Source organism: Passer domesticus, chromosome 2, assembly GCF_036417665.1.
Source record: "Passer domesticus isolate bPasDom1 chromosome 2, bPasDom1.hap1, whole genome shotgun sequence".
Lineage (NCBI taxonomy): Eukaryota > Metazoa > Chordata > Aves > Passeriformes > Passeridae > Passer > Passer domesticus.
In genome coordinates this window covers 6,335,758-6,362,678 of record NC_087475.1, presented here as the reverse complement: position 1 = coordinate 6,362,678, position 26,921 = coordinate 6,335,758, and the positions used below count along the sequence as shown (strand labels likewise).

General features: G+C 41.9%; 1 protein-coding gene and 1 long non-coding RNA gene across 3 annotated transcripts in view; one reads left to right on the top strand and one right to left on the bottom strand.

The window, feature by feature from the left end:
• Positions 1–22,071, top strand: part of LOC135293028 (V-set domain containing T-cell activation inhibitor 1-like) — a 31,621-nt gene extending 9,550 nt beyond the window's left edge. For both annotated transcript variants that reach the window (XM_064407037.1, XM_064407043.1), the window contains 5 exons: positions 10,677–10,759; positions 11,178–11,230; positions 15,852–16,193; positions 17,332–17,367; positions 20,456–22,071. In XM_064407037.1, the coding sequence (XP_064263107.1) occupies positions 10,752–10,759; positions 11,178–11,230; positions 15,852–16,193; positions 17,332–17,367; positions 20,456–20,559 (543 nt within the window). In that variant the 5' untranslated portion in view covers positions 10,677–10,751 and the 3' untranslated portion in view covers positions 20,560–22,071. The remainder of the gene's footprint in view (positions 1–10,676; positions 10,760–11,177; positions 11,231–15,851; positions 16,194–17,331; positions 17,368–20,455) is intronic.
• LOC135293041 (uncharacterized) lies at positions 11,264–25,605 on the bottom strand. The gene is made up of 5 exons (XR_010355194.1): positions 25,205–25,605; positions 21,962–22,035; positions 20,101–20,288; positions 12,156–12,580; positions 11,264–11,794 (listed from the first exon to the last, which is right to left on the bottom strand). It is a non-coding gene; the product is annotated as an uncharacterized LOC135293041 (long non-coding RNA).
• Between the last annotated feature and the right edge of the window lie 1,316 nt (positions 25,606–26,921).

Here is a 26,921-nt window from a genome sequence, read left to right as displayed (position 1 = left end):
AAGAGATTCTCTTCTCAAGGCAAGAGAGAAGACAAAACTAAGTTCTGTAAAGCTAGCTCTTGAGTCCAGGGAATTTGTGTTAGAGGGCAAAAGCATTAACATCAGGAGACATCAGAGAACACATAGCAGAATTCATCTGCCCTTTCTATACACTTCTGTGCACTTTTGTCACAGCAGTTATGGAACAACAGTTTGCCTTCCCTCAACTATCAGGGAATGCAACACCCAATGCAAAACATTTCTATGTCAGCTGCTGCTGTCTCTTGGTTCTAAATTCATCCTTTGTAAAACCATCTGTAATGCTGCTGTAGCTGGATTTTCTATTCTGTCTCCTAGTTACCCCAGATAAGGGCTTGCAAGAGCTGATTTGCAATATGAAAGGGAAGACACTGAAAGAAATTGCAATAAAAAGTGCTACAGCATGAGGAATTGTGGCTTCCATCTTACACTGTTCCTTTGCTTTCTCCTGGAGGAAGAGACCTTTCACTGTTCACTGGGGGAAAGGGGAGAGCAGGAATGGGAGGAGCTGGGTTTGGATTTTTAAAACCAGAGCTCTTTGGTCATCTTCCAATTCTAGAAGAGAAACACTTCAACCAAGTACAGCTTTAATTTAAAAGATCATTAAAAAAAAAAAACATCCTGCTGAAGTCCTGCAGTCTCCAACAGGAAAACCAAGGCACTGAACCACCACAGAAAAAGCAAAAGTAACACACAGCCCTTCCCCACCAAGACACACGTTCAGATAATAATGAAACAAATTTCAGCAGGTCCCCACATAGACCTAAAGGCGAGAGCAGGTAATATGAAAATTAATTTACATGCACACAGCCATGGAAGAATAGGGAACTGTTGTCAGAAAAGGGTAGGAGGAAAGATGCCACCTCATTTTCATGCCATGGTTCTGAGCAGAAATGCATAAGTAGGAAGCAAACACAAGTGGTCTTTCAGAGAAGTTCAGAAGAAAAGAGGAGCCCCTTGCTCTGCTTCCAAACTCCAACTCTTTTACTTTGAAAAGCAGCCAGCACCTCCCTGTGTGGCTGTGATTACAGTCAGGGGCAAAAAATGCTATTAATGCTATTATACTAATAACAGAATTTGCTCTTTTGCTGGTGGGACAAGAATGAGACAAGATCTGATGATGCTTACACAATGCTTGAGAGATGGGTGCTCCAGATAGAAAATCATTTGGCTGAACTAAATCTGAACCAAGCATTAAAAAGATCTGAAAGCTTTAAGAACTTTGAGAAACATTCCAGAGCATGGGGCCTGCAGGAAGTGCTTATGATCCCCACTCTTCCTTCTCCTATTTACACAAATTGACTGCTAGAGATATTTTCTTCAGACAAAAAAATACATCCACCTCTACTATGAAGCTATAAGTCTACAGTCCTTCAGCACCCAGGCAAAATAACTCTGTATGACTGTTCTGCATTTGGAACAATTATTTAGAGATTAGCAAAAGAAGCATGAAGTGCTTACAGGCTTTTTTAAGAGCCTGTGCTTGGGATCCTGTTCATATCTATCTCTGACAAACATGAGTTAATTGGACATTAATATTACCATGGTTGTAACACAGCCATACAACTGGAAGCTTTCTGCTCCAACTCCAGAGCAGCTAGGTCTAAAAGACTGTGTAGGCTTCAGCTTCATAAATATTTTCAAAAAGCAGGGGTTGGGAAAGAAATTCCATGGGGAAGACGGGTCAGGTTTAAGCCTGCCATATTTGGCAACTCTCAGTCTTATTTTTGTCACTGGTTCAAGAGTCCTTGAATCACTAGGACTCCATCTTTTTACTAGTACAAAGTATTCCATGAGTACTTTGTGCTTTAGAATGGCCATCTATGGAAAAAGCCAAGTTGGACTCCTGGAGAAGGGAACAGCTTTTACATTTAATTATTTACACATCTGATCTTTTCCTTGCATAAAAAAAAGGTGCCATTGCAATCTGCAGAAATATCAGAGATAATTGAGCAGCATACCAGAGGTACTGGGTGTATGCTATGAATCACTTGGGAAAAATTATTCTATAAACAGCTCCTCTGTCCTCAAAAAGTTCACAGTTATAGGTCTGCTTACAAGAATTGTGAGAAAACAAACCTCAAATAAAACCCAGACACCTTCACTTTTACTTTAAGAGAGCAATGCTCCTTGAGAGACCAGCTCAGGCAGAGACCAGCTGCTTTTTTTTCCTTAGCTCTGACATCAGTGGGCTAATTATTATCATTGATTGGCCCCAGGATTTGTTCCAGGTCTACAAAAACTTTATGATGAACAGTTGCTCACAAACGTGCTCAAACAACGGCATTCAGCAGCTGAGTAGAAAAACACTGGATGTGACTCAGGTGGTTTCAGTTGCTCAGAGGAGCTGTTGTCAGGGTTTATCTTCCAGGTGTAAAAACCTTCAACAAGGGACTCTGGCAGTTCAGTCCCAAGTGAACCTTATCCTCCAGGGAAGAGCCAAGAAAAGTTACAGCAGCCTTGATTAATCTCAGTTTTTTTGTCTCCTCTTACCCTCTGAAATTCCACTTTCAGAATTCACCATTCACATTTCAACATCCAGTGCAGCAGCTTCAATATCATAGGCTGCTAATTAGCCTCATTTACCTGTCAGGCTCATCAATTTGTTGATGAATACTTAACTCCCTCCTGTAGAACAAAAACATTTTTTGAACTTAGTCCAAGTTTCTTCCTCTTCTCATCTGATGGGAAATATAAGTACAATTATTTTGGCATTACAAGTCAGGGACGAGATATATTGTCCTAACAGGTCTGATAGAGGAAAAAAACAAAACTGACTGCTGTGCCTTGGTGAGATTGTTATATGTATCACTAACAACCACATCTTGTAGAAAGAACCTCTTTTTGAGACATTATGGAAACAAAAATAGCTAAGGGAAGGGAGGAATCACAATAAGGAAAAGAAACTGGTAATCCTGGAGCTTCTTGCTAGCAAAAATAAACATCTGCATGTCAGGATTTTCCCTGTTCTCACAGTATTGGGCTGGAAAGTCATTTTGGAGACTAGAAATTCTCTGGCATTAGTGTGTTACACTTCCTCCTATATAAGACATCAAACAAAAGCAATAAAGGCATTTTATTGACTATTCGGTCAGCTCAAAGCAGTCTCTTGAGCCTGAAATAGTTTCTCTTCTCCTTCCTAGGGAAATTCTGGGGGAATTTCTTTTCTCCCTCTCCCTTTTGATTAGGCTACATCCACTACCTGAATACAAAACTTCCAAGGGAGGGAGTTTTCCTCTTTCCTTCCTTGGGCTGATAACATTTACCAAGGGGGTTTTATAATCCTGGCTCAGTGTGAAAGATAGCTGCAGAGTGGGCAGGAAAAAACACTTTTAAAATGGATCATTTTGGAGCTTTACAATCTTAACAGCTCAATGGATGGTCTGGGTTTTAAGGGATCTTTAAGATGATCTCATTCCAACTCCTCTCCATGGGCAGGAACATCTTCCACTAGACTGGGTTGCTCAAAGCCTCATCCATCCTGGCTTTGGGTTCTTACTAAGTGCTCAGTAACTCAATTATTGTCAAGTTACATCCTCTCTAAGCTTTCCTTGCCCTTTCCATCATTTCAGGCAGCAATACTCTCTTTACTCTGTTTTTCCAAGAAGCCTGAACCAGCCCTGTACACATCTAGCAGTGCATGTACCTTGTCCCTCTGTGAGAGCTTAGTAACAAAGGAAGAACTCAAATGATTGTGTGATTTTCATGCAGGCAGAGGAGCTCAGCCCACTGAACATTGGAGCTGCAAACTATTTGCAGAAATTTAAACTAGATGGAGATATTTCTGTGTAGGGAGGCTTCTGTAACAACAGGATTAGGCTTCCATCCTCATTTTTAAGGAGACATTAATTACTTCACATAGGGAATGTCTAATCCAGGTGGCACAAAGCCCTTTAATGCAAGTAGTAACTATGATGGAAGGGAAAGGCCATGAGAAAAACAAGGAGAAATACCTACCAACCACACCCATACTGTGCAAGAACTTTCCACATATTTCAATCCATTTTGGCCCTTCTTGCCTGTATCTGTCTTATGAGGAGGTGTATTCAGGAATTCCTACCATTTGACATAATTAATGCATAGTTCATGTGTAGAGGGCCAGAGGAAGGCTGGTGAGGTATTTTTATTTCACCTATCTTCTATGCTACTCCAATAAGTTTCTCCCCAGTTTGTAACTAGCAAGAACCTCACACACATCCAGTCAGTAAGAAAGCCAAGTAATCATATCAGAGATTATGGCACACTTGCACAGAAGCTGAGCTCTCTGCTCCAAAGTGATGCTAATAACCCAGACTGGATCATCACTCTTCAAAACCAGGTCTTATTTTTACATCTCCAGATCATCCACTTTAGAAGTATTAGTATTGGTCATTGTTGTATTAATCCAAACATTTTCACTGATAACAGTTAAATTAATAACCCTCTGGGACTCTTTATATAATTTAATCTATGAATCAGCTTAGATGCTTGGTACTCCAGAGTCAGGCAATATCACTGATTTAAGGGTTGGTTAGAGCAGATGCCAGAGGAAAAAATCCCAGTGAAGAAAAAAAATTAAATCCTTATGTCCATGTTAACATTCTAGCCTACAATACCTCTGTAGGTTAAGCAACACTAAAATAAACCATTATACAGACAGTATTAGAAGCAGATGTTCAGGCAGGGACTGCCTCCAAAATAATAAAAAATATGTAACATAGATTCAGCTGAATGAGTCCTTTTCTCTTTCTGCATTGTCACTTGGGAGGTACTTCTTTAAGGCTTCCTAAAAGCTAAAGCCTCACACACCTATGCCTTTTTCACACAACTGTAATCTCTTGCAAGAAGACATCTTTATTCTTGAGAAGAATAATTTATTCACCAAAAGAGGAAAAACAATTTTGTTGGAAGATAAAGAGCAGTGGAAACTCTCAGAAAGGCAAAAAGGAATTGAGAAAAAGAAGAACTTTTGTGGGAGCTGTCAGAAGGACTTTACAAAAAGGAACCGTGGCTTTTAGGTCTCATTCCAGAAGCTTCATCAAAGGGCACGATACCACCACACCCCACCAGTCACAAGGAATAAATCTCACCCATGAGCACGAGGGTCAAGGGGGGATAAACCTTATGCTTCCTGAGGTGTCACAGAGTGTCAGATCTGCAGGGCTCAGTCCCAGGAGGGTTTAGGACTCACAGGACAGGGATAGCTGGGGCTGGGAATACTCGCTAGGGATTTAGAGGGAAGAAATCCCTCCCTGTGCCAAGAGTCTTTGCAACAGGAAGAAAGCAAAGGGAAAGCACTGCCCTGCCATGCAGCAGCATTCTCTTGAAAAGCTAAATGCCCAAAAGTTTTCTCACACAGAGAATAAAGCATGTCTTAAGAGAATGGGATGAGGTTCCACTACAGAAAATTACACAGCTGTCATGCCAAACTGCCTAATGCTGTCCCCACAGGCAGCAGTGACATGACATCCCTCAGGAACAAGCACAAAAATCCTTCTTATCCTTGGATTTGCCTTCACACAAGGCAATGGAGCAGATGGCAGAAATTTCTCAGAAATAACAGCTAGAAATATGGATGCCATGGATCTTGACTGTCTGAGAATTCCGTCAGACAAGACTTGACATGCAACCACCAAACGCCCACAAGACTGTAGCATCATTTGCTCAGGGTTGAATTCTGTTCCCTTGCATACCAAGAGCGTGCTTCCTTCCTCCTGAAACTTGAAATGAAACGTGCCACTTTTAGCTTCAGTCCCCTGAGCCACTAAACCCTTCCCATTTCACAAAGCCACAGCCTACTTTAGTTTAGTCTGAGAGCTACTTAGAATGGCTGTTCTGAAAGCAAGAACACAGTCTAGTTTCCCAAGGCTTCCAGCCTTCTAAGTGTGCAAGGTCACACATAGTCTGGTTTTGGCCAGACACCTTGAGAGTTTTGCTATTTTCCCTCAAACCCTTGGGAAGATGTTTATTTATGTTTGAGTTCTGGAAACTGACCCATTATAAACTGAAACTCCTGCTTTCCCTCCACATTTTATTTCCATACACAGAGATAAATTCCTCTTTACCAAAGCTGTTTATTTAGAAGCCAGGGAGGCTCTAAGTTCCTGCTGCAGGACCTGTATGTGGTACCATGGAGTAAACAAGGGGCAACATGGGTGGGAAAGGCTCTGGAGCACAAGACTGGTGAGGAGCAGCTGAGGATGTCCAGCCTGAAGAACAGAAGGCTCAGGGAAAGCCTTATCACTCTCTACAATTATTTGAAGGAGGCTGTAGCCAGGTGGGGTCAGCCTCTTCTCCCAGACAACAAGGGACAGGACCAGAAATGGCCTCAAGCTGCACCAGGGGACGTTCAGATTAGATATCAGGAAAAAATGTAGGGGTTGTAAGCACTGGAACAAGCTGCCCAGGGAAATGATGGAGTCACTATCTGTGGAAGTGGTCAGAAAATATGTAGAGGTGGCACTTGAGGGCATGCATGGTTTAGTGGTGAACACAGTAGTGGTGCTGGGTTGACTTTATGATCTTAAAGGACTTTTCCAACCTTAATGATTCTTTGATTCTACAGCTTTCCACCAGGAGCAAACCAAGCACCATCACTCATTCATTCATTACTCACAAGAAGGATAATCTTTTCAGGTCAGAAATGCCTTGGATAATCTTTCAGTCCCCAGAGCCTGTCTGTGGCCCACAACAAGCCTTAAACAGGCAATGGGAAATTCCAGCAGCATGGGGAAACACAGGAAAGCCCAAAGGCAGCACCCCACCCACCACCTCCACAGCTGGGCTGGTGTGACTGCAGCACAGAGCCCCAGTGCACAGTAGATAAGGGAAATTCAGAGAAGTACAACTGTATAAAGTTTGCTAAAACAAACAAACATGAAAACCAGGCCAGCCACCCACAGCAAGGCACCTGAGGATAGGGAAGCCAATCCAACTCTCAGCTGTCACCACAGCACATTTTACAGCCTGAAGCCCCAGGCAGCCCCCCAAGGAAGCAGAGGACACTCCTTCCCACTGCCTTGAGCCACAAGGGTGCCTACAGAAACACTCACAAACCTCCAGAAGATTGCTTTCAAATTAGGGCAATTTCAAAACCTAGAATCCTTGAAGAGGAAGCCACTGTCATTTTTGACTATGCATCAGCATGTATGCCTCACCAAGATGTCTTAAATCTCTCTCCTTGAGCTAATTATAGGACAGGCCTTTAAATGATGCCTCATGTTGTTTATAGGTTGCTTTCAGATAAGACCAGAAGTAATCACACAGTTTCGATACAAGCTGTTGCATCATAAAACTTTCTCTAAGAAACCAGACTGTAATTTCCACTTGCAAACTCACTCATTAGCTTTCTATTAACTAATGGCTTTTACCTAAAGGTAATGGGACTGTTACTGTGGTTACATGAGAGGAGAGCATTTAAAGAAATGACAGAAAATTGCCTTGATGTGGCTAAGGAATAGCAAGGTGGCATTTTTCAGCTCAGGGTACACTCAGGATTTCACAAAGTCATGGAGAAAGGTGCCTCCCCCACCCTCCTACAAGCACCAGTAACAGCAGTCACTTTGGCTTTTGAGAAGAGATTTATGCAAAGGTATGCAAGGAAGGGAGGGGAATAGAAAACACATTTGAAAAAATTACCAATGACTAAGCTACCAAGCCTTGCCAGGGGCACAATGAGAAGTTTCCACCTTGGCAGCAGCCTTCATTCATGTGCTAGGTGATTTTGGGTAATCCTTTCAGAACTGCTGCTGCCTTCTGCAGCTCGTGTCTGCTCCACCTTGTACAATGATTCATTCAGGGCCCAGTGCTGATGGTGCCAGGTGAGGTGGAAGAGCTGAAAAAGCAAATCAGTTCCTTGGCTTTGTCCTGCCAACCACTTGGATATCAGTGTCACACTCTGTGGTCACCACACAGGGAGAGTTTTAGTGCTCCCAAGAGCATTATAACTCTGACAGCAGCATTTAGCCCCTTTCTCACCCCATCCCTCCTGCACTGGAAAGGGACAATTGGAACCCATTTGCTTTGGGACACAAAGCCCTGCTATTCTACTGGGAACATTGGGTTACTTCCCTACTTGATTAATTCAATTTTAATGCAGGTTGAGCTAGCATGCTCAATACATGGCCTCGCACATATGACGCAAAAGTTGGGTGACAAAGATTGTCAAGAAGATCATAATTTTACAATTTAATCATATGCTTTACAAGTTAATCATACATTTTACAATTTAATCATGTATTTTAATTGCACCCAATGCCTTAGTTATTTCAGGTAGGTTAGTATGTTAAAGAGTTACTAATTAGCATTTGAATTCTTCATGAAGTGATTATTCATTGCAAAGCCTTACTCAGTTAATTATTTTAACTTCTGGAAAAAGGAAGTCCTAAATAATTCCTACAGCTGATTTAAATGATTAATAAATGGGTCAAATTTTAAATTTGAAAAAAAAAATTAGAAAGAAAAAACTGTTAGTTTTCAGGCTTCCATTTACTTTAAACCGGAAATGGAGAATAAGAAACATGAAATATCAAATAGAAACTGTTTTAAGTTGTTATCCACACGGTGCATGAAACATCTTACACCAGCTCAACTGGACAGGAACAGATCTCTCCTTTGGGGTACTAGGAGCATCAAGTTAAGTCAGCTCAAACCAGAAAAAAATGCTATTTCAACTAAACAGTACTGAATTCAGCGAAATTAAGGGTCGAGTGCTCCAGCTAGACCATCTGAATCATTCCTGTGGTTCGATTCTCCTTCCTTAAAAAAGACTTGCATGGCTCTCTTTATGCAGAAGCTTAACTCCAGTAGGGAAGTAACACCAGCACGTGGATGGCAAGAGAGCTCAACATGCACAATTCAGACACAATTCTGTATCTTAACTCCGATCTGGGTCACTCCCCAATCCAAAACTTCCGAAGAGGCATTTCTGAGAACCAGAAACTCCACAGGGAGTCCGTGGGAGGAAGCCAAGTTGACACAAACAAACCAGCTATGCTGGAACAGCCACCCTGGTTTTCCTGGAGTCACAATCAAAAGTGTCAGAAAGTGACTGTCCCTCCAGAAGAATGATACAACTTCCAGGGGCTCTGCCTTGTGGGTCATTCCTGTCTGCTGTCATTCCACCTTTAAAAAGGCCTGTTAGCTGGCCACACATGCCAAAATTTTCAGCTGTTTCTGAATAAGGAGATCATCATAAGGAGCACCTGTATGTACAGAGAGAGTGGACACAGCCACAAATACCACAGAGCCCAGCTGCTCGGCAGACACCTTCATCATGGGAAGAGACCTCACTGCTGCCTGACAGGAGAGGCTGCTGGGGAACCCTGGTCCAGAAGAACAAGTTTGCTCCTGGTATTCTGGCAGCTTTACATGGAATGGAACATCTGCACAAAGCTGAGAGGACAGAAAAACTCTTGTCATGGGCAACCACGATGAGAGGACACAGCCCCAAACTGCACCTGGGGAGGTTCAGGCTGGATATCAGGAAGAATTTCTGACAGAAAGGGTGGTTAAGCATTGGAGTGAGCTGCACAGGGAGCTGGTGGAGTCAGCAGCCCTGCAGGTGTTCAAGAAACAACTGGTGGCACTCTGGTCTGGCTGACAAAGTGGTGAGCAGACAAAGGTTAGACTACCTCAGAGGTGTTTTCCAACCTAAATGATTCTGTGGTAGGAGTGGCCATCAGTTTCATTGACAACAGGGAGGCAGGAAATAAACCAATATAGAATAAACTTCCATAAATGTCTACCCTTGCCCAAAACATTAACCTCCTCAGTGGGGAGGGAGGTAATCACAGGAGTCCAGCAGAGACAGGCAGGACACACTGTTAATGTCAAAGAAGCCAACCATGGCAGATGGTTTGCACTGGGTATCAGGAAGGGGCTGCTGAACAATTCATAAGCAGGGCTTGGCCATGAGGACAGAGTGAAGAACACAAATCCAGATCTTGCTCACCCCAGGAAGCCACACTGTGCCAGGAGAACAGCAGCAGCACCTTGCCCACACAGAGCTTCCTCAGGGGGAAGAGAACCTTGGCTAAACCACTGCTTCCACCATCAGAATCATCTCTGGAGCACACAGAGAGGAAGAATCACTCAGCTATTTGTACTCCTTAATCTACGGGATCCTATGAGGGTGGCAAAAGGAATCCCAAACTCCACATTCATTCCCATCTCCACTCCTGCTCCATTTTGGATTGTTTTCCTGAGAAAGTACCTGATTTAAAAGCCTCCTCAAAGAAACTCTTTTCATTTTCCTTACAGGCTCATTATTTGTTGGAAGATGTACAGCTTTGGTGGTATTTAGCAGTTTGCAGGATGGTGCCTACACCTCCTGATGAATACAACACCCATCAAGTTTCTCAACTTTCTTTGCTCTCAGCTGGCTGTAGAACAAAAATCCCTTCACCAGGCTGAGAGCTGAGGGCTAGTCAGTGCAGGGCTTGTGACTCACATCCGTCCTACACAGGAAAACACATTCTTTGTATTGCAAGAGTGTATGCAAAAGCAAACACACATACAAACACAGACTGTAAATCATATATACCCAGCAACTATACAACACCTTGCGTTTTGCATACACAAAGTGAAAGAAAACAGCAAATGAAGTACCAGTAAATAACCTATTCTCTCTTATAAGGGATGCTTCTAACAAAAATTAAAAGCCTTTCACTCTTTTGCAGAGACACAAGTAGCAGCTGAAGTGTCTGGTGAAGCTCCTGACAGGGACAGATTCCCGAGGGCTGGGAGGCAAAAAAATGAAATGGTAAGCTATGCTTTTCCTTGGGCTGTGAAGGAGCTGAAGTTTGGGAGCAGAAGGAATTTCATTTAATTACCTACAGAAAATAATCTCAAGCTCAAACTATGACGATACAGATGCAATTAACATTGCCTATATGTGAAGGCAAGAGGAAAGTACAGGGCTGGTGTTGGCAAATGAAGCCTTGTCCCATCATGAGCACTGAGAAACCTCAGCTCTACAGGCAGCAGATAAAACCCACACCAAATCTAGATGGCAAAACAAGCCAGGGTTTGTAACCCATCCAGCTTCATATCCAAATTACCTTCACAGGTGAGGGAGCTGGGAAAGATGGCATAAATTACACCAGGGAAAAGGTCTTTGATCTCTGCTCTAGCAACCTAATAAAGCATCTGACCTTTCTCTCTTCTCTCTCCTCAATTAGGGAGACTGCTCTCTGGATGGTTGCCTGCTCACTGCTTGCTTCTCTGCCCAGAGGTAAATATTACATAGTGCACACCTAGGAATTTGCAGAGGCATTTATGTGCAAACACACAAGCTGCAAGCAGAATCTTGGAGCAAAACAGAACAAATGAATGCATTGCTTTGCATATATTTCATCACAATCCAAGGTTTGTGAGTACAGGTCGTAACCCTCAGATAAACTTCTGTATCCAAAAGAAGTGGTTTTCAAATTTAAGGTGTTTCAGACCCATAAACATTTACCTATAAAGTTTATCCTGCCACATCCTTAAAAGCACCCCATCATTTTAATAATGTTAAAGATGATTTGGAGTCTCATCCTTTACAACCCCAAACCATCTTGCATCTGCTTAGTTCTAGCAGAGTTGACTTTCTGACATTACATGAATTAGATACCATCTTCCCTATGAAAACAATAAACTAGTACAAGTTGTTGTGAGAACTTCATACAAGATGTAGTTTCCTTATTGACATTTAAAGTCAGCAGTAAGATCTCTGTGTGTGGTCAGGACTCCTCTGTTTGCCCAGAAGTCCTCACATTTGCCAGACACTGTGGTGGTTAAGGATGCTACACTTCACCTGGAAAACAGGGTGGAACAAAAGGGAGGAACAAAAAAAGCCCAATTTTCATGAGCTTCCCTACACCACACTTCAATCGCTGAAGCAGGAGTGTTTTCTCATTACAGGAATCTTACAGATTGGCTAAATTGTCACATTCAACTTCATCTTAATAGGCTTAAACATTTCAGCAATATTTAAAACATATAATTTTTTTTAAAAAGGATCCACAAAATAAGCTCATCCCACTTTCCATTCAAGCCTCACAACTGCAAGTGAAAGCTGTGTGGCAACATTCATCTCCAAGATGGAAAACTGCCCCTTCCATGTGCAAAGCTTACTTGGTAGGCAAGATGAGCACAATTAATCCTGATTTACATACCTCAGCAGCAGCTGCCACCACAACTACTTCAGTTTTCTGGCCAGGAATTCCCTGCTTCCACATCTCCTGCTGCAGCAACAGCCTCAGAGGGAAGCTTTACCAGCACCACCAGCTTCCACAGGACTTCACTCTTCTTCTCAAGACAGGCTTCTGTATGACCTCATACTTGATTTGGCCCCAGAAGTCTGTTCTCCCCATCTACAAAAGACTTTCTGCAGCTGTGGGCTGATTAAATTACTCCTTACAGCAGATTTCAGTCACCTGCTCTTATCCCAGCCAGCTTCAGCAGTGCCTCCTTTTTTACCTCCTTTTTTGCCTCCTTCTGCCCTGATTTTCCCAGCTGGAAGCAGCGAGGGCAGGGTGGGATGGACCCTGTGGGTGTTCATGGAGTCATCACGAGTGTTATGAGGTTTGTTCAACATGTCCTGGAGGAGAGGGAATGGGTATGGCTCAGCTCAGATGTGCTAAATACTGGTGTCCTCCACCTTCAGAAAAGAATCAAGAGGAAATAGGTGCACTTCCAAAACCAGTATCAAATGTACAGGTGTCCACAGCCAGCAGGTAGGACCCACACCCTTCCTCCCTCCTTTGCTCATTAGGAAAATCCTTATTGTCCATTTTTCTGAATGGAACTACAAGCTCTGTTTATCAACTTTTCTTCATCCAAGTGCAACACCGAGCATTGCAAGCACTCTCTCTCCTCACAGCACCCTGCAGACAGGACTTTTCCCACCAGGAAAGTCTCTCTCCCTCCTCCTCTGGAGGCTCCTTTCTTGCCCTGCCTGCCAACCCCCTGCAGCAGCCTCAGGCACGCTCCTCTCCCTCTGTGGTTTCCTGACCATGGTCAGGGTCAGCCAGAACCACAATCTGCTTTCACACGTGGCCTTGCCCTGGGGACACTGCTGAGCACAGCCCTTCCCTGTCAGGATCAGGATGAAAGCACTGGAGATGGTATTTCGTGTTCTGGCTCAAATGTTTATTATTTCTTATCTATATTACAATCTTACAAGTCATGAGTTCTACAGCATTCTACTAACAAGCTATAAAATGGCCCCGTATCTCTCTCTCTACAAGGTCTTTCAAGGAAAAACTGTCTAATTAAGAAATTACACCTAAATTATTTTTACTTTTAACCCAATAACCAACCACCCGTGCCCACAATGGGGACTTTTTTATCCAATTACACAAAACCACCCAAACCCAGGGAGAAGAAGGTGAAGGAGGACCAGCCACAGTCCTAAAACCTCCATCTTGCTTTTTATATATTACTGTATTCTAAACCCTTAATCTCTGAGTTTCCCACCCTGTGATATCACACACTTCTAATCAAACTGCACACCCATAATCCCTGCTCTGTCAATTTTGGAAACCTTCTCCATGGCCTCAGGTCAAATGCAGTGTTCCCTTGAGGTTCTGTGCCTTTCAGCACAGAAAGTTTTAAATTCTCAGCATCCAGGGTTCCAACATTTCCTCAAACAGCTCAGAGAAGGGGCTCAGGCTGCTCCCTCCCCTCCTTCATCCAGCAGTGGCCCCTTGAGGTGTGCTGGGGACAGCTGATGGCCCTGCCTGGGTGTGTCATTAATGGCAGGGCCTGGGATTGCAGGTGAGATGCTGGGGCAGGAAGGGCACAGTACAGGGCAGGCTGAGCTTTGTTATCATTCAAGTGCCCTTTGAGAAGCAGAACCTGGTCAGCAACTGATACATTCTGAAAATTACAGAACCACAGAATCAATTAGGATAGAAAAGACCTCTGAGATCATCAAGTCCAACCTATGACCAAACATCACCTTGTCAGCCAGATCATGGCTCTGAGTGCCACATCCAGTCTTTCCTTAAACACCTCCAGGCTGGTGATTCCACCACCTCCCTGGGCAGCCTACTCCCAGGTCTGATCACCCTGTGAAGGAATTTTTGTCATGCCCAAAGCATAATGACTGAGTGGCTCAGCTCACCACACAACAAGGGGTTTCTCCTTCCACCACTAACCAGAGAAATGTCTTGGGATATGTGTTTTTTTCAGCTAAAAGTTGACACTGTTGGGCAAACTGGGCTGGGATTTTCAGCTGAAAACTCTGAAAACAAAGAAAAGCAGATGTGTGGTGACAGAGTTATAACCAAAGATGTTTACTTGGCTCTGAGATTCAGCTGTCTGGATGGTGTTTTTCCTTCTGCTTTCATGTCTGGATAAACAGTGTGACACCAAAGAAGGCTGATTGATATGGAAACAGAGGCCTGAGCATGTGACAAGCTGAGCTATGGCTGATGTCACTGACTTCAAGGGGAAACTGGGACTCTCTTTGGTCTTTAGCCTGACATGTGGAGAGCTGATGCAAGCCAGGAACACAGGAGTGACCCAACTGCAACCAAGAATATTTATTTCAATACTGAGTCCAATTACTTGCTCCTTATGCTTCACAAAACATTGGCCATGGAAGCAGATTGAGTTGTTTCACAATGAATTTAGCTTTTCTTTTTGGTGCAATCACAGACTCGCACTGCTTTTATTCTGCTCCGTGCTGGGAATAACTTTTTCATCCAAATTCAATAATCTGCATTTAATTTATAATATTATTTCATGCAACAGGTTTGGTCAGAGTGCTAATTTAAGCCCACATTCTGTGCTGGAAATACCTAGTTGTTCATCCTTTATAAATACATAAAAACCTTCTTTATTACCCAGTCTCCCTAGAAAATGTGGCACTACAATCTGATAGGAATTGTTCTACCTATTAGTGGCAGACTCACCCATTTTTGCAAGTTTTAGTATGTTTTCAGCTAACTTGGAAGGATTTATAGAGATAATTGGCACCAAAGTTATGAAATGAACAGTGTGTGTAGTTGGGGTGCAGCTGGCTGCCTGCCCTGCCTGTGCCCCTGTTTGCCCACCTGCAGGATTCCTTCATCCTGGCTCTTGCATGTGCCAGAATTGGTTGGGAAGGTTGGTAACACCTCTGCCTGATGTCAGGGACACCAACCAAGTCTCCCCAAGGTCTTGGAAAAACCATTTCTCTAAAGTGGGAATGACAGACTCTTCTTTCTGGCTGCTGGAAATTAACACCAAAGAGTATGAGAGACCACCAGACAGGGATCAGCAAGAGTGCACCAAGCCAGATCTCCAGAAAAAAGCTCTTTTCTGTCAGACCCTCTGCAAGATTTTGCAGGGGAAGGGGGATGGGAGCCCCCAGCACACTGCTTAAAAGCTGGGAATTGTGATCTGGTAGTCAAATAATGGGAGTTGTGGGAGACCAAACTCATCCAGCATTTTTCTCCTGGTCTAGCACTGTTTTCACACTTCTCCTTTTTTTCAGCCAGACTTCCTACAGAGCCAGAACTTGTTTCATCATATCTGCCCACCCCCACTTCCCCACATCCCCTTTTCCTCTTGTGAAGTGACCTATTAATTAAAATCAAATCAGACACCTAACCCCAAAGACTGAGATTCCCAAAAGCTGGAAGATCACCAGCTAAGGGGAAACAAGCTCAAGCAAAAGCCACAAAGTGGAGGCAACTTGCACATATCAACATCTGTCCTGCTGCACAGCTGGCTGGGCTCTGAGCACACATGGCCCTCCTGGCTGGAAACAGCAGAATTTGGGAGGGAGAGTGGCAATAATTTTGTGGTGAAGCCAAATTATAGGAAACCTGGTGCCTCTATCTCTGCTGCTTGCTGATGGAGCTGTCTGGGTTTTATTCCAGGTCAGCTGGATGCCACATGCCATGCATTTGTTGGAGAAACTGTGGTTCTGCCTTGCACCACCACCCCTCCTGGAGAGCTGGCCCTGTCCAAGTCCATGCTCTACTGGCAGATTGGCACCACGCAGCTGGTGCACTTCTTTCAGAACGGGCAGGATTCACTGCAGGGCCAGGATGAAAAGTTCCACAACAGAACCAGCCTTTTTCTGGACCAGATGAAGCACGGCAACTTTTCCTTAAAGATCTCCAATGTCCAGTTATGGGATGATGCTGAATATTCCTGCATCTACAGACACACTGAGAGCCACCAAACAAAGAAATCTACAATTAAACTCAATGTATTAGGTAAGATTTTTTTTAGTACAGAGGAGTGAGCTGAGGGCACCATTTCTTGTTGATAAGCCATATGCAGCCATTGACAGGGATTACTTCAATTTTTAAAGCAATTTTTCACTCAGTTTCATTCTGTTCCTTGCTTTTGTTGGAAGAATACATGAGAAAGAAAAGTTAAATCCTTTTTGTTAAGCACTTCAGGACTCCTAAAGGCAAGGCACCTGCCTCTTCATCCTTCCTTTGAGGAAACATTAAGGAATAATGTCCCCAAATTTAAGCATCTGGTTATTTATGGGTTTGTACTGCCCTTGATCCAGTTTGCCCCTGAGGAGCAGCAGAGTTAATTTCACTGTTTGCACGTGGGTCTGTGAAGCAGAAGTTTAATCCTGGCAATTGGATCCAAAGTCCAGGTCACAGACCCTTTCAGAGGAATGACAGCCAGCTGCTGCTTTCCTTTTCCCTTGCAGCTGGAAGATGTGGGTCTGGTGGCATGGCAGGACAGATGCAACAAGAATTTTTATTTTTCCTCCTTAGGAAAATGAGTGACACCATAACACATGTTTGAATAATGCCAAATATGTTTGAGCTACCCAGAAGCATAGCAACCAGAAGGATGAGGCATTGAGTTTGACCAGCTGACCAACTGAAAAAGAAAATAAAAAAAATAAGGGGTACACATCAAAACAGATCATACTTTTTTAAGGTGTCTTGCTTGAATAAATCAGCTGGAAACTTTCATTATGATCAGCCACATAGATTTACTTCTGCTTAAAACAGAAAAAAAATTGTTTTCAAATAATATAAACCTTTTAATATCTTTCTTTTAATGCACATAATTCTCAAGAGAAAAATGTTTTCAAAATGTAAAGTGAAATAACATTTGTTCAAAAAAATTCAAAGCTAAATGTTTTGCAGTTTTCAAATTGAAAAAAAATGATGTTTTGAAAATGCAGAATCAAAATGTTTCAATCATCTAAATTTTGGGATCAGTAAGGTGTCTTTGATATTATTCTGTGATCATACTTAAACTTTCAGTTTGTTTGACAAAGGTAGAAAAAAATAACATTAACTCTTAGGTCAATTATAAGAAAAATAGAAAAAGTTCTAGGTTCAAACAATTAACCTTGATTATTGTGGGGTTTTTTCCCAGCTCCACCTAGGATTGAGGAGCCACCTTCCCCTTCTGGTAAGGCAACACTCCTTAACTTGCAGTGTCTGAGTGATTATCCTGTGCTTTATTTTGTATTGGCAAGTTTGGCAAAATGTTCTGAATAGAGTAAGTCCAATAAACTTGGGGTGCTTGCTCTCTCTTACTAAGCCTGGCAAAATGCAGTTGTCTCAGAGAGGGAAAAACATCTCCAGCACTGAGACAGACCTGGGCTGCAGGGAGAAGAAGGCTGAAGGGCCAGGAATTCCAAGTTCAGTATGGGCACCATAAAAACCACTGAAAAGCAAGGAAAACAGAAGCCACTCCATTCTGGGAGTTAAGGCCTTTGTAAATTACCTTGGTGTGAATAAACCACGGGATCATCAAGGCTGTGAGACACCTGCAAGGTCATCCATCCCACCATCATCAACCCTGAACCGTGTCCCCAGGTGCCACATCCCGGAGCCTCTTGAGCATTTCCAGAGACAGGGATTCCACCACCTCCCTGGGCAACTTATTCCAATGCCTCTAACCACTCTCTCAGTGATTTTTTATTTTTCCTAATATCTGACTTGAATGTCCCCTGACATAATTTAAGGCCACTTCCTCTCATCCTCTCATTTGAGTTATAGCAGAAGAGACAAAACCCCACCTACCTACACCTTCCTCTCAGGCAGTTCTAAAGTTACAGTACCAGGTACCAGGTCAAGAGATCTGGGGGGTCCTTTTGGTAATAAATATTAAAAAGAAAAACATGATTAATGAGTCCACATAAGCTCTTCTGGGAAATTAAGGTAGATTTCCTCCAAAGGCAATATTGCAATATAGTGCAGATGCTATTATCTAGCTTTATTCATTACAGAGAAGTAATTACACTAAGGTCATTTGTAAACACTTCTGGAGTGAACTCAATGCAGAAGGGATGTCCAGCTTCTAGATACCATTGTCAGTAAGTTCTTTCCTAAAAATCTTCCTTGCAAGCCAAATGATTCTTATTAGTGCCACAAAATCCTAAACTGGCATTAAACCTATAACACTTTGTCATATAAAATCAACAGCAGCACTTTTTATTTTACTCAGTCGGGCTGGAAGATATGATCCTTTACATAGTAATTATTATATTACATTTAATGTGATAAGTTCAGCCACACTATGACATTACAGACAGATTAAGCTGCTATAAACTCAAAAAGAAACTAAGAAAGAGAAATGTTCCAGTGTTTTATCTCACGACCACACAGAAGAAGGAAAAAACCACCAAAAACAGTTATTGTGCTTGATGAGCAAAAAAGAACTTGAAAAAATACAGGAAATATTCATTTTTAGACCTAAGCTAGGTAGTCTGTCTGGCCTGAAGGTATTTAAAAACCATGAAGTTAAATTCAAGATGGTATAATGTGCTTTCACATTACTTTACAAAAGCAAATAGAATCAGAATTAGAATATCTCCAGCTGTTACCTTTCACAAGAAATCAGAAATTATTGAGGGTCAAACTTCTTAATGCACAAGCAGTGGAAGATTTTCAAAACCAAATATAAATGGGCTGTATTTAAATGAGATAGTTGTATATGTGTTTGATTCAGCCAAAACCTTCCTGACAACTACCCCTGAATATAAACTATTTCTTATAATTAAAAGGCATTTTCATTGAGGAAGAAAATAAATTATTGAAACAAAAGGGGAGTGTTTCACTTTAGGCGTACAAACTGAGACACAGCTTTGACGTCTGATGGTTCTTGTACTGCCAGATTTTGAGGGACTTGGGCATGAGGAAAGAACAAAACCCTAACTTTTTAAGTGTAATTTTTTGCAAAAAGGGAAAATATATTTCCTGTTGTCAACTTCTTTTAAAGAAAATCATCAGCCACAGCTCCCCCACTTTTTTTTCTTTTCTTAAGCAAGAGAGAAAGGAAACATGTTTTATATTAGCTGTTATTTCAGAAGGGACTTAGGAAAATTTTAAAATGACCTGCTGAGAACAAAGGCATTATATACAGAAACAGTTCTCACATTTCACAGTCAGCCAGATCAACAAATACTATTTTTACGTCAAACAGAAACAATTTTCATCTGTTTCACTATGGCTACAAATCTGTTTGTTTGCTGCATGGATTATTTTTCCCAACTACTAGTTTAACACTTTCCCTGGGAAAAAAATGAAAGTGCCTGTGCCAGGCAGAAGACACAAAAGGCCAGGAGGTTTGTTGTTACAACCCTACATTTATTTCAAAGCATTACTGAGGACTACCTGATGTTTACTTGCTCTCTACACATGAATATCACAAACTCCTTCCAGGAACAGGGGGGAAGCACCCTGGCTAGAGATAAATTAGTTCCAGTGAGATACTGACAGCTGATCCTACAGCAATAGGAACAGCCCTCAGGTGTATAAAAACCAATATACAGCCTGTTCTTCACACAGAAGGACTTGGAACACTTATAGGAAAAATTTCTCTTCTTTTTAAGTCAAGGGTTGAAAATCTCTTTTTACTTGTGTACTGCATTCAGCACAAGTTGAAGGTACCACCTGTGCCAAGGGTAATTTGTGCCCTTTGTCCACGTTGTGGGTTTTGTACCAAGAGTGGCCCACAGTGCTGCCACCACCTAAAGTGTGTGACCTAGATTTTTTAATACTTATTACCATTATTGATGGACTTTTAATCAAAACATCTCCCTCAGGCCCTGAGTAGGAAGAATGAAAATGTATTTTCATCCTAAAATCATAGAATGGCTTGGGCTGGGAGGCATCTCAAAGATCACCCAGTTCCCACCTCATTGCCATGGGCAGGGACAGCTCCCAATAAACAGCTGGCTGGTTGTTGCTTTTCTCTCAGAATTTTAAACAAAGATTGTCAGTCATCCAGAAAAGTTGCAATCATTGTTGCTGAGTTTTTGCACCTCTTCTGTGAAAAAGACAAATTTATTTGTCCCAGTACCTTGAGACCTTTTTGTCTGGACTCTGTAGAGACACAAAAAAGGAGAATTACGACAATGAGCCAAAATCCACAGTTTTAAAAACAACCTCCCTCAATGCATTAATGTAAAATATCTGTCCTGCAAACTTCTAATACACTTTTTTGTCATGCCATCATTGACATGCTGACTTCCTCTTTTTCAATTTTTCAGAGCAGAATCAGATTCCCTCCGGAAGCCCCGTGGATGTGCCACGTCTGGCTGTGCTTCCCCTCTCTTTGCTCCTCCTGGTCCCCCTGGGGCTTTGGCACTTGTAACAGGGGAAGCCACCCTTGTCTTTGGGAAATTCTCCTCACCAGAGGACCCTTCTGGGCAGGACAGGTCTGTGGGGTCAGTGTGACACCTGCTCCAGAGCACCAAGAGCTGAGAACAGACCAAGCATTAGGCGTTCACCTCCCACATTCTGGTGTTCCACAAAACCAAGGGCAGCAAAACTCTGAGGTGGCAAGTCTGCTTCTGCATTTGTTTCTTGGAGTCCAGTTTTAGTGCTGCCAGGATATACAATTTATTTTGGATTGTGTGGGTTTGCTTTAATGACAGGACAAAAGGCTCACAAAACTCCAGGATCAGATTACAGCTGGTCCTAGTGAAATCTTGTGCCTTTCATCTGCTGTCCTTCAAGACAACTGAAGGGAGGAGTGGGGGTAACTACTCTCTGTGTCAGACAAAAACTGGAAGTAGGAAGACACTCCCATTTTGTGAAATGGAAGGATGGAAACCAAGTGAAACTTGATTCTGTGGAACTTCAGCTTCTGTTTTCACTTCTAAGCGTCATAGGCTATGAGTAAGAACCCTTTTTTTCCACAAAAATGTAGTATTTCTTCAGCATAAGGATGAAGCTGACTGAGAAAGAGGGTAGAAGTTCATAACATATCCACTTAGAGGAAGGAAGTGATGTATTACTATAAAATCCACAGCTAAAAAATTCAGAAGGCTGAATTCAGTATTATGTTTTTCTGTCATGAAATGTGGCAAAGCTGGATTCTTAAGCTGGAACTGTGCAATAAGAACTCGTTACTGTGACAATGTTACTTCTTTAAAAACAGTACCTTTGGAGAGGAAAAAATATATTTAAAAACTCATCAGAATAATTGTAACTGATACCTATACAAACAAAATGGGTTTATTTCTAGAAATGTATAATTCAGATAGCAGAGGTCTCCCGTGCAAAACTTGGGTCCAAAGGATCCTGCATACAAACAACGTCGAGGAAGCGCAGAAGGTTTTTTCAGGCCAGAAATGCAACAGCCCTGTTTCACAACCAAGAAGCATCCAGAGAACAGAGCTGGAGACCAGCAGTGACTGAACAGGCTGAGCCCTCGGGCAGGGGGAGTGACTCACAGGGATGCACTCAGTCACTTGGATTTGGAACAGTTGCACCTTTTTTTTTTTCCAATGGAGAGACAAGATTGTTTTTGCAAGGAAGGGACAGAATAAATCAGAGCTGAAAATGGATGTAGAGGAGACAGTTACCTTTGAATTTATTAACTAAAGGCCCTTTCCTCATGGTGGGGAAGAGAAACAAAATCCCACACATGGCCTGTGCTGGTGCTGCAGTGAAGCTCAGCTGATATTTGGCTACCCTGAGTACACAGCAGCTCAGTGGAACAGCTGGGGTCCAACTGGACAGAGAGATTTGATTGTAAGAATTGTACACACTGCGACTTTTTGTGTCCCATCCTCCAAATGTTTGTCTCAGAATTTGTGTATTTTTCAAGACACCTGAAATAAACCTGAAATAAAAACAAAAATCCTGATGAGAGCAATTACTTGGTCTGTAAGAGTTTGTTATTTGTATTTCAGTTGTTCTCTACAGTTAGAGAATTTCCTCTGCAATTAGAAGGTTTAAAAGGTAACATCTGTGTGGTTTTGTTGGCCCTAAAAGTCTGGACTGCTTGCCACATCTCAAAGACTCCATGACCTCTAAAAATCTGATAGCCTCTTAAGCAGCTCAGCATTTCTCAGGAACTGTAGAATCCCAGAATAGCTGAGGCTGGAAAAGATCATTGAGTCCAACAATTAACTCAGCACTGCCAAGTCCACCATTAAATCACGTCCCTCAGAGCCACATCTAGACATCTTTTAGATCCACCCAGGGATGGCAGTTCAGTTAAACAATCTCAACATTTTGGTGCCAGCTCTGTGTGAGGACACAGGATGGTACATGTCCAGACATGGCTCTGATGGATCTGCAGGCAGAGAGAGACTAGAGACAAATTCCCTTGCCAGCAGTGCTCCTGCCCAGAGGACTGCCAGGAAAAAAACAGTCTGTCAGGAGCAAGGACTTCAAACCATATCTAATTTATAAACTAAACTCCATGTTTTGTGTCACAAAAACTCAAAATTTCAAAAACTCAAAAATTCAAAACTGGTTTTGAAAACAAAGCAGGAGCCAATGCATTTTGGGAGCAAACTTTCCTCTTTGCAAAGGGTGTCACAAGGCAAAGGGATGTCGAAACAGCACATCCTGGACTAATTTGCTCTAGCTGTGCTAATTGCATTCCCACATAGTGCTGTATGTAGCAACAATCCAGACTGGAATTATAAAATTAATTAATCATAGTACTGACGGCCAAAAAAGACAAGGTCACATCTTTTAGCCAATGTAGATGGATATTTTTGGAGGTATAGGTGGAACTTGGGTGTCTTCTTCCTTTAACAATATCCTTCCATCCTTTCCCTTCTCCTTTCCCTTTAGCCTTTTCCTTTTCCTTAAGCCTTTTCTCTTAGCCATTCTCTTCTAAACTATGGCCAGATTTTGGGTTTATATCTCATGCCAGGCACATTCCACTTACACTGTACATAAGACATCTAAAACCTCTCCCTTTCCCCCAATTCCTCTCTTTCCCCTCCCCACATCAGTCACACAGCTCTGCCTTTCATCCCTTCTAGATCAACAGGCACTGTGTGAATATTGATTTAGCCTATACTAAGTACAGCATTTTTCTCCACTTTTACATGGAATTAAAAATATGTTTCCATACTTCTTGAGTACAGAAAGACATTTTCACAAGAGTCACAAAAGAAAGTTGAAACGGCAAAAAACAAACAAACAAAAAAACCCCAACCAGAACAAAAATATTCCCACACCTAGTTTTTAATTATTTTTTCTCTTCTTTTTTTTTCTATCTCACCCTTTGAGAAGAAAGGACTATCAGAAGTGTATCACTACACATGATACACTCAGGATATGGCATAAGAACACAGGTCAAGCAGTTCCTCTTTCCCTAAAAGCAAGAATTTTCAGAATGAGGATCTGGAGCAAACAAATGAAGATGAGGGGGAAGAGGAGAAGGAGGTTCATGGCATTTTCCAAATTATTACACTTACTGATGGCAATCTTTTTTCCTGCCAAAAATTGCTGCAGTTGGCTTCTTGGCCAGAGATGAGAAAGAGAGACCAAGCCAGGGCACGAGTGGTGCAAGGGCAGCAGCAAGAACTGAGCTGCAGGGACCCAGAGGATCAGGTTCTGATAGGTCACTGAAGATGTAATGTAAATAGGTTTTGTAATGTAAACTGTTATGTAAATTGCAACAGCAAATATGCAAGCAGTCTTAAAATTGCATTTAAGGAATCCAGAGTGGTAGCGCAGGGTCCTTCTTGTGCTCCCAGCCCAATGCACCTTTATTGCTGGAATAAAGAGAGGGCTTCTGCAGCCTTTTTTCCACAGCACCCTCCAACAAAGTAGAAGAAAACTAAAACACAAGGAAATCCATTTCAGTAACACCTGCATGGCTAAAGCAACCTTGCAATTTCAGCCCCAAAGCACAGTCCTGGTTTATTCCCAAACCAGGAATTCCTTTACAGCACAGAAGGGAGGCAAACTTCCAATTGCTTTAGAACACAGAAGACACTAATGCAGAAATCTCATTTACCCAGTGACCAGCCATACAAAGCCCTTTTGATGCAGGCAGCTCAAAGCATTTTTACAAGTTCAGGGAGTTTCCCAACACCATCCCTGCACAGTGCTGGAAAAGAGTCATCCCTGGTTTAGTGGGAGAAAGCTGAAGCTGTACAATTTTTTTTAGCTGACATTGTTGACACATCAAAAGCCTGAGCCAAGATTCCTCACTTTGTTTTGGGTTTGTTTTGTGCCAACAGCAGGAGAAATTTCCTAGCTACTGTTTTACACAGTAGTGGGCATTTATTCTATCAGCATCATAATTTCTTGGTCATAAACTGAAAATGTATTAGGAGTCCAATCATGTAAATGGACCAATGTATTAATTCTCAGAGTGTATTTTGAAAATAAAACCCTTGTAATAACTGCACAAAACCACAAATTAATCCAGTGCATTGCATATGGAACTAAAATGTTTCAGTAATAAGCCCAGTATGAACATATAAGCTAGATTATATACTATTTAATTTCTACCAACTTTACCCCAAAAAAATTGTAGAACTCAATTTTTAATGGCTGCTTTGAAAAGTTACTGAAAAAAATGGTGTTAATAGATTATCACCTGTAAGTCAAGCCCATTAAAACTGATTTGTAAAGCCATGATATGAATAAGACTCAGATGCTTTCATTTTTTTAATATGCTTCACATGGCATAAACTTTTTATACTTGAGTCCACAAACTGTGCTATTTTTGGGAAAATAACATTTCTTTGTTGTATCATCCACCTGTTTTTAAATGTAATTATTGCTGTGTGCTGCTCTGTGCTGTGTGAGCACCTCCACTGAGGAGTGTGAGCTGTGTGACTACAGAAGAGCCTGGGTGACCTCTAAATTATTTACAACTCTCCTTTTTTATGACTCAGATTTGCAGCAGCACTTGGGATGTTTAAACGTCCCTGTTTATTATATTTTCCCAGAGCTGCACTTCATGCCATTCCCAGTGCTTATCCACAACCACCATTCCAATTTCCTGCAAGTGAAGGTTTGAGTGACCAGCTGACCTTGACTTGTCCTTCCTTGGCTGGGTGATGACACGGGAGGTGTCTGCCTTGAAAGTTCCCTCACTGTGCAGAATGTGAGGAGCACACAGTTCTTGTGTCTTCCAGAGTTTCACTGGGAACGAGAGGGATCATTTTGAAAACTAAGGAGCACAAAAACAATTCACACATTTAAGGAGTAATCTCCACTTCTCTCACTTGCAGTACCTTGGTGGCCCACACCTACATATGCCACATGGCAGGAGCATATGGCTGATAATATGTTACATTAAAGAAAATTTTAACAGGTCTTTGGACATTATTATTGCCACAGAGTGGTTGTAAAAGCCAATTAATTTTTTTTTCAATATTTGGCAGTGACACTGGTAAGAGACAACCAGGAGTTAGCTTGATCATATTTCTCTAAGTTTACAGCAAGGCCAGATTAACTGGTTAATGCTTTCCTCTGTCAGCTCCCTTTAGTGACATGGGAGAAATGGCCCATAGAGATCATCAGCAAGAAATTAATGGGGACACATTTGATGTAGAATCATAAAATCTTAAAATGTTTTGGGTTGGAAGGGGCCTTAAAGATCTTCCAATTCTGTGGTATTTTCAGGGTGTCCAGAGAAGGTGAGGAAAGGAAGGAATCTGACTCTATGTTTTCAGAAGGTTAATTTATTATTTTATGATCTTATATAATATTAAAGAATGCTATACTAAACTATACCAAAGAATACAGAAAGGATACAGACAGAAGGCTACAAAAAATGATAATGAAAACTCGTGACTCCTTCCAGAGTCCAGACAGCCTGACAGTGATTGGTCATTAAGTCAAAACAATTCACATGTTGGATAAACAATTTCTAACTACATTTTAAAGCAGCAAAACTCAGGAGAAGCAAATCAGATAATTATTGTTTTCATTTTTCTCTGAGGCTTCTCAGCTTCCCAGGAGACGAATTGTGGGCAAAGAAATTTTTTAGAAAATATGACAGTAACGCAGTTCCAACCCCATCTATGGGCAGGGACACCTTCCACCAGACTGGAATTTTCACCATTAGTTCAGCTGAGCCTGAGGCCAGTCCTTCCACAGCCTGGCACCCAGAAGTTGAACAGAGTACTGAAAAATACTGAAAACAAGCAAGGAAGGTGATTATTTTTAAATATGCAGCAGGAAATCGCGTGGCTATCAGTGCTGCAATCCTCACTGCAACTTCTGTTTCAGCTTTTGGAATAGTCCCAGTTTAGCCCCTTCTCTTCCCCTCTCTCTCTCTTTCTGCAGAGATGTTGGCCACCACTGGAATCACCCTGGAGAAAATAACCCAATATCAGCTCCTTGATTCCCCTGAGGGCTGAGGCTCGCCCATTCAATAAGGAAGCTTCCCCTTGGGCATTTGAAGCCACAGGAAAAAGAAAATCGGGTCAAATAAAAGACTCAAGAAGACAACTCTTAATTATTTGCAGGTGGAGTTTATCTAAGTTCCCACTCTGAAAAAAAATTATAAGTAAGTGCATATTCACACATATAAAGTACTGCTAGCTTGCAAAGACACAAATACTCCAAGAAACAGTGTGTTTCTTTCCATGGATATCTCTAAGCCTGATAAAAGTCCTTCCTGACAAAACTTCATTTTCAGTCATGTTGGCCATAACACCACTAGTGTTTAAATAAAACCTAAACAAGAAAACAAAAGAAAACAACAACAAAAAAAACCCCAAACTTCACCATGTACCTCTA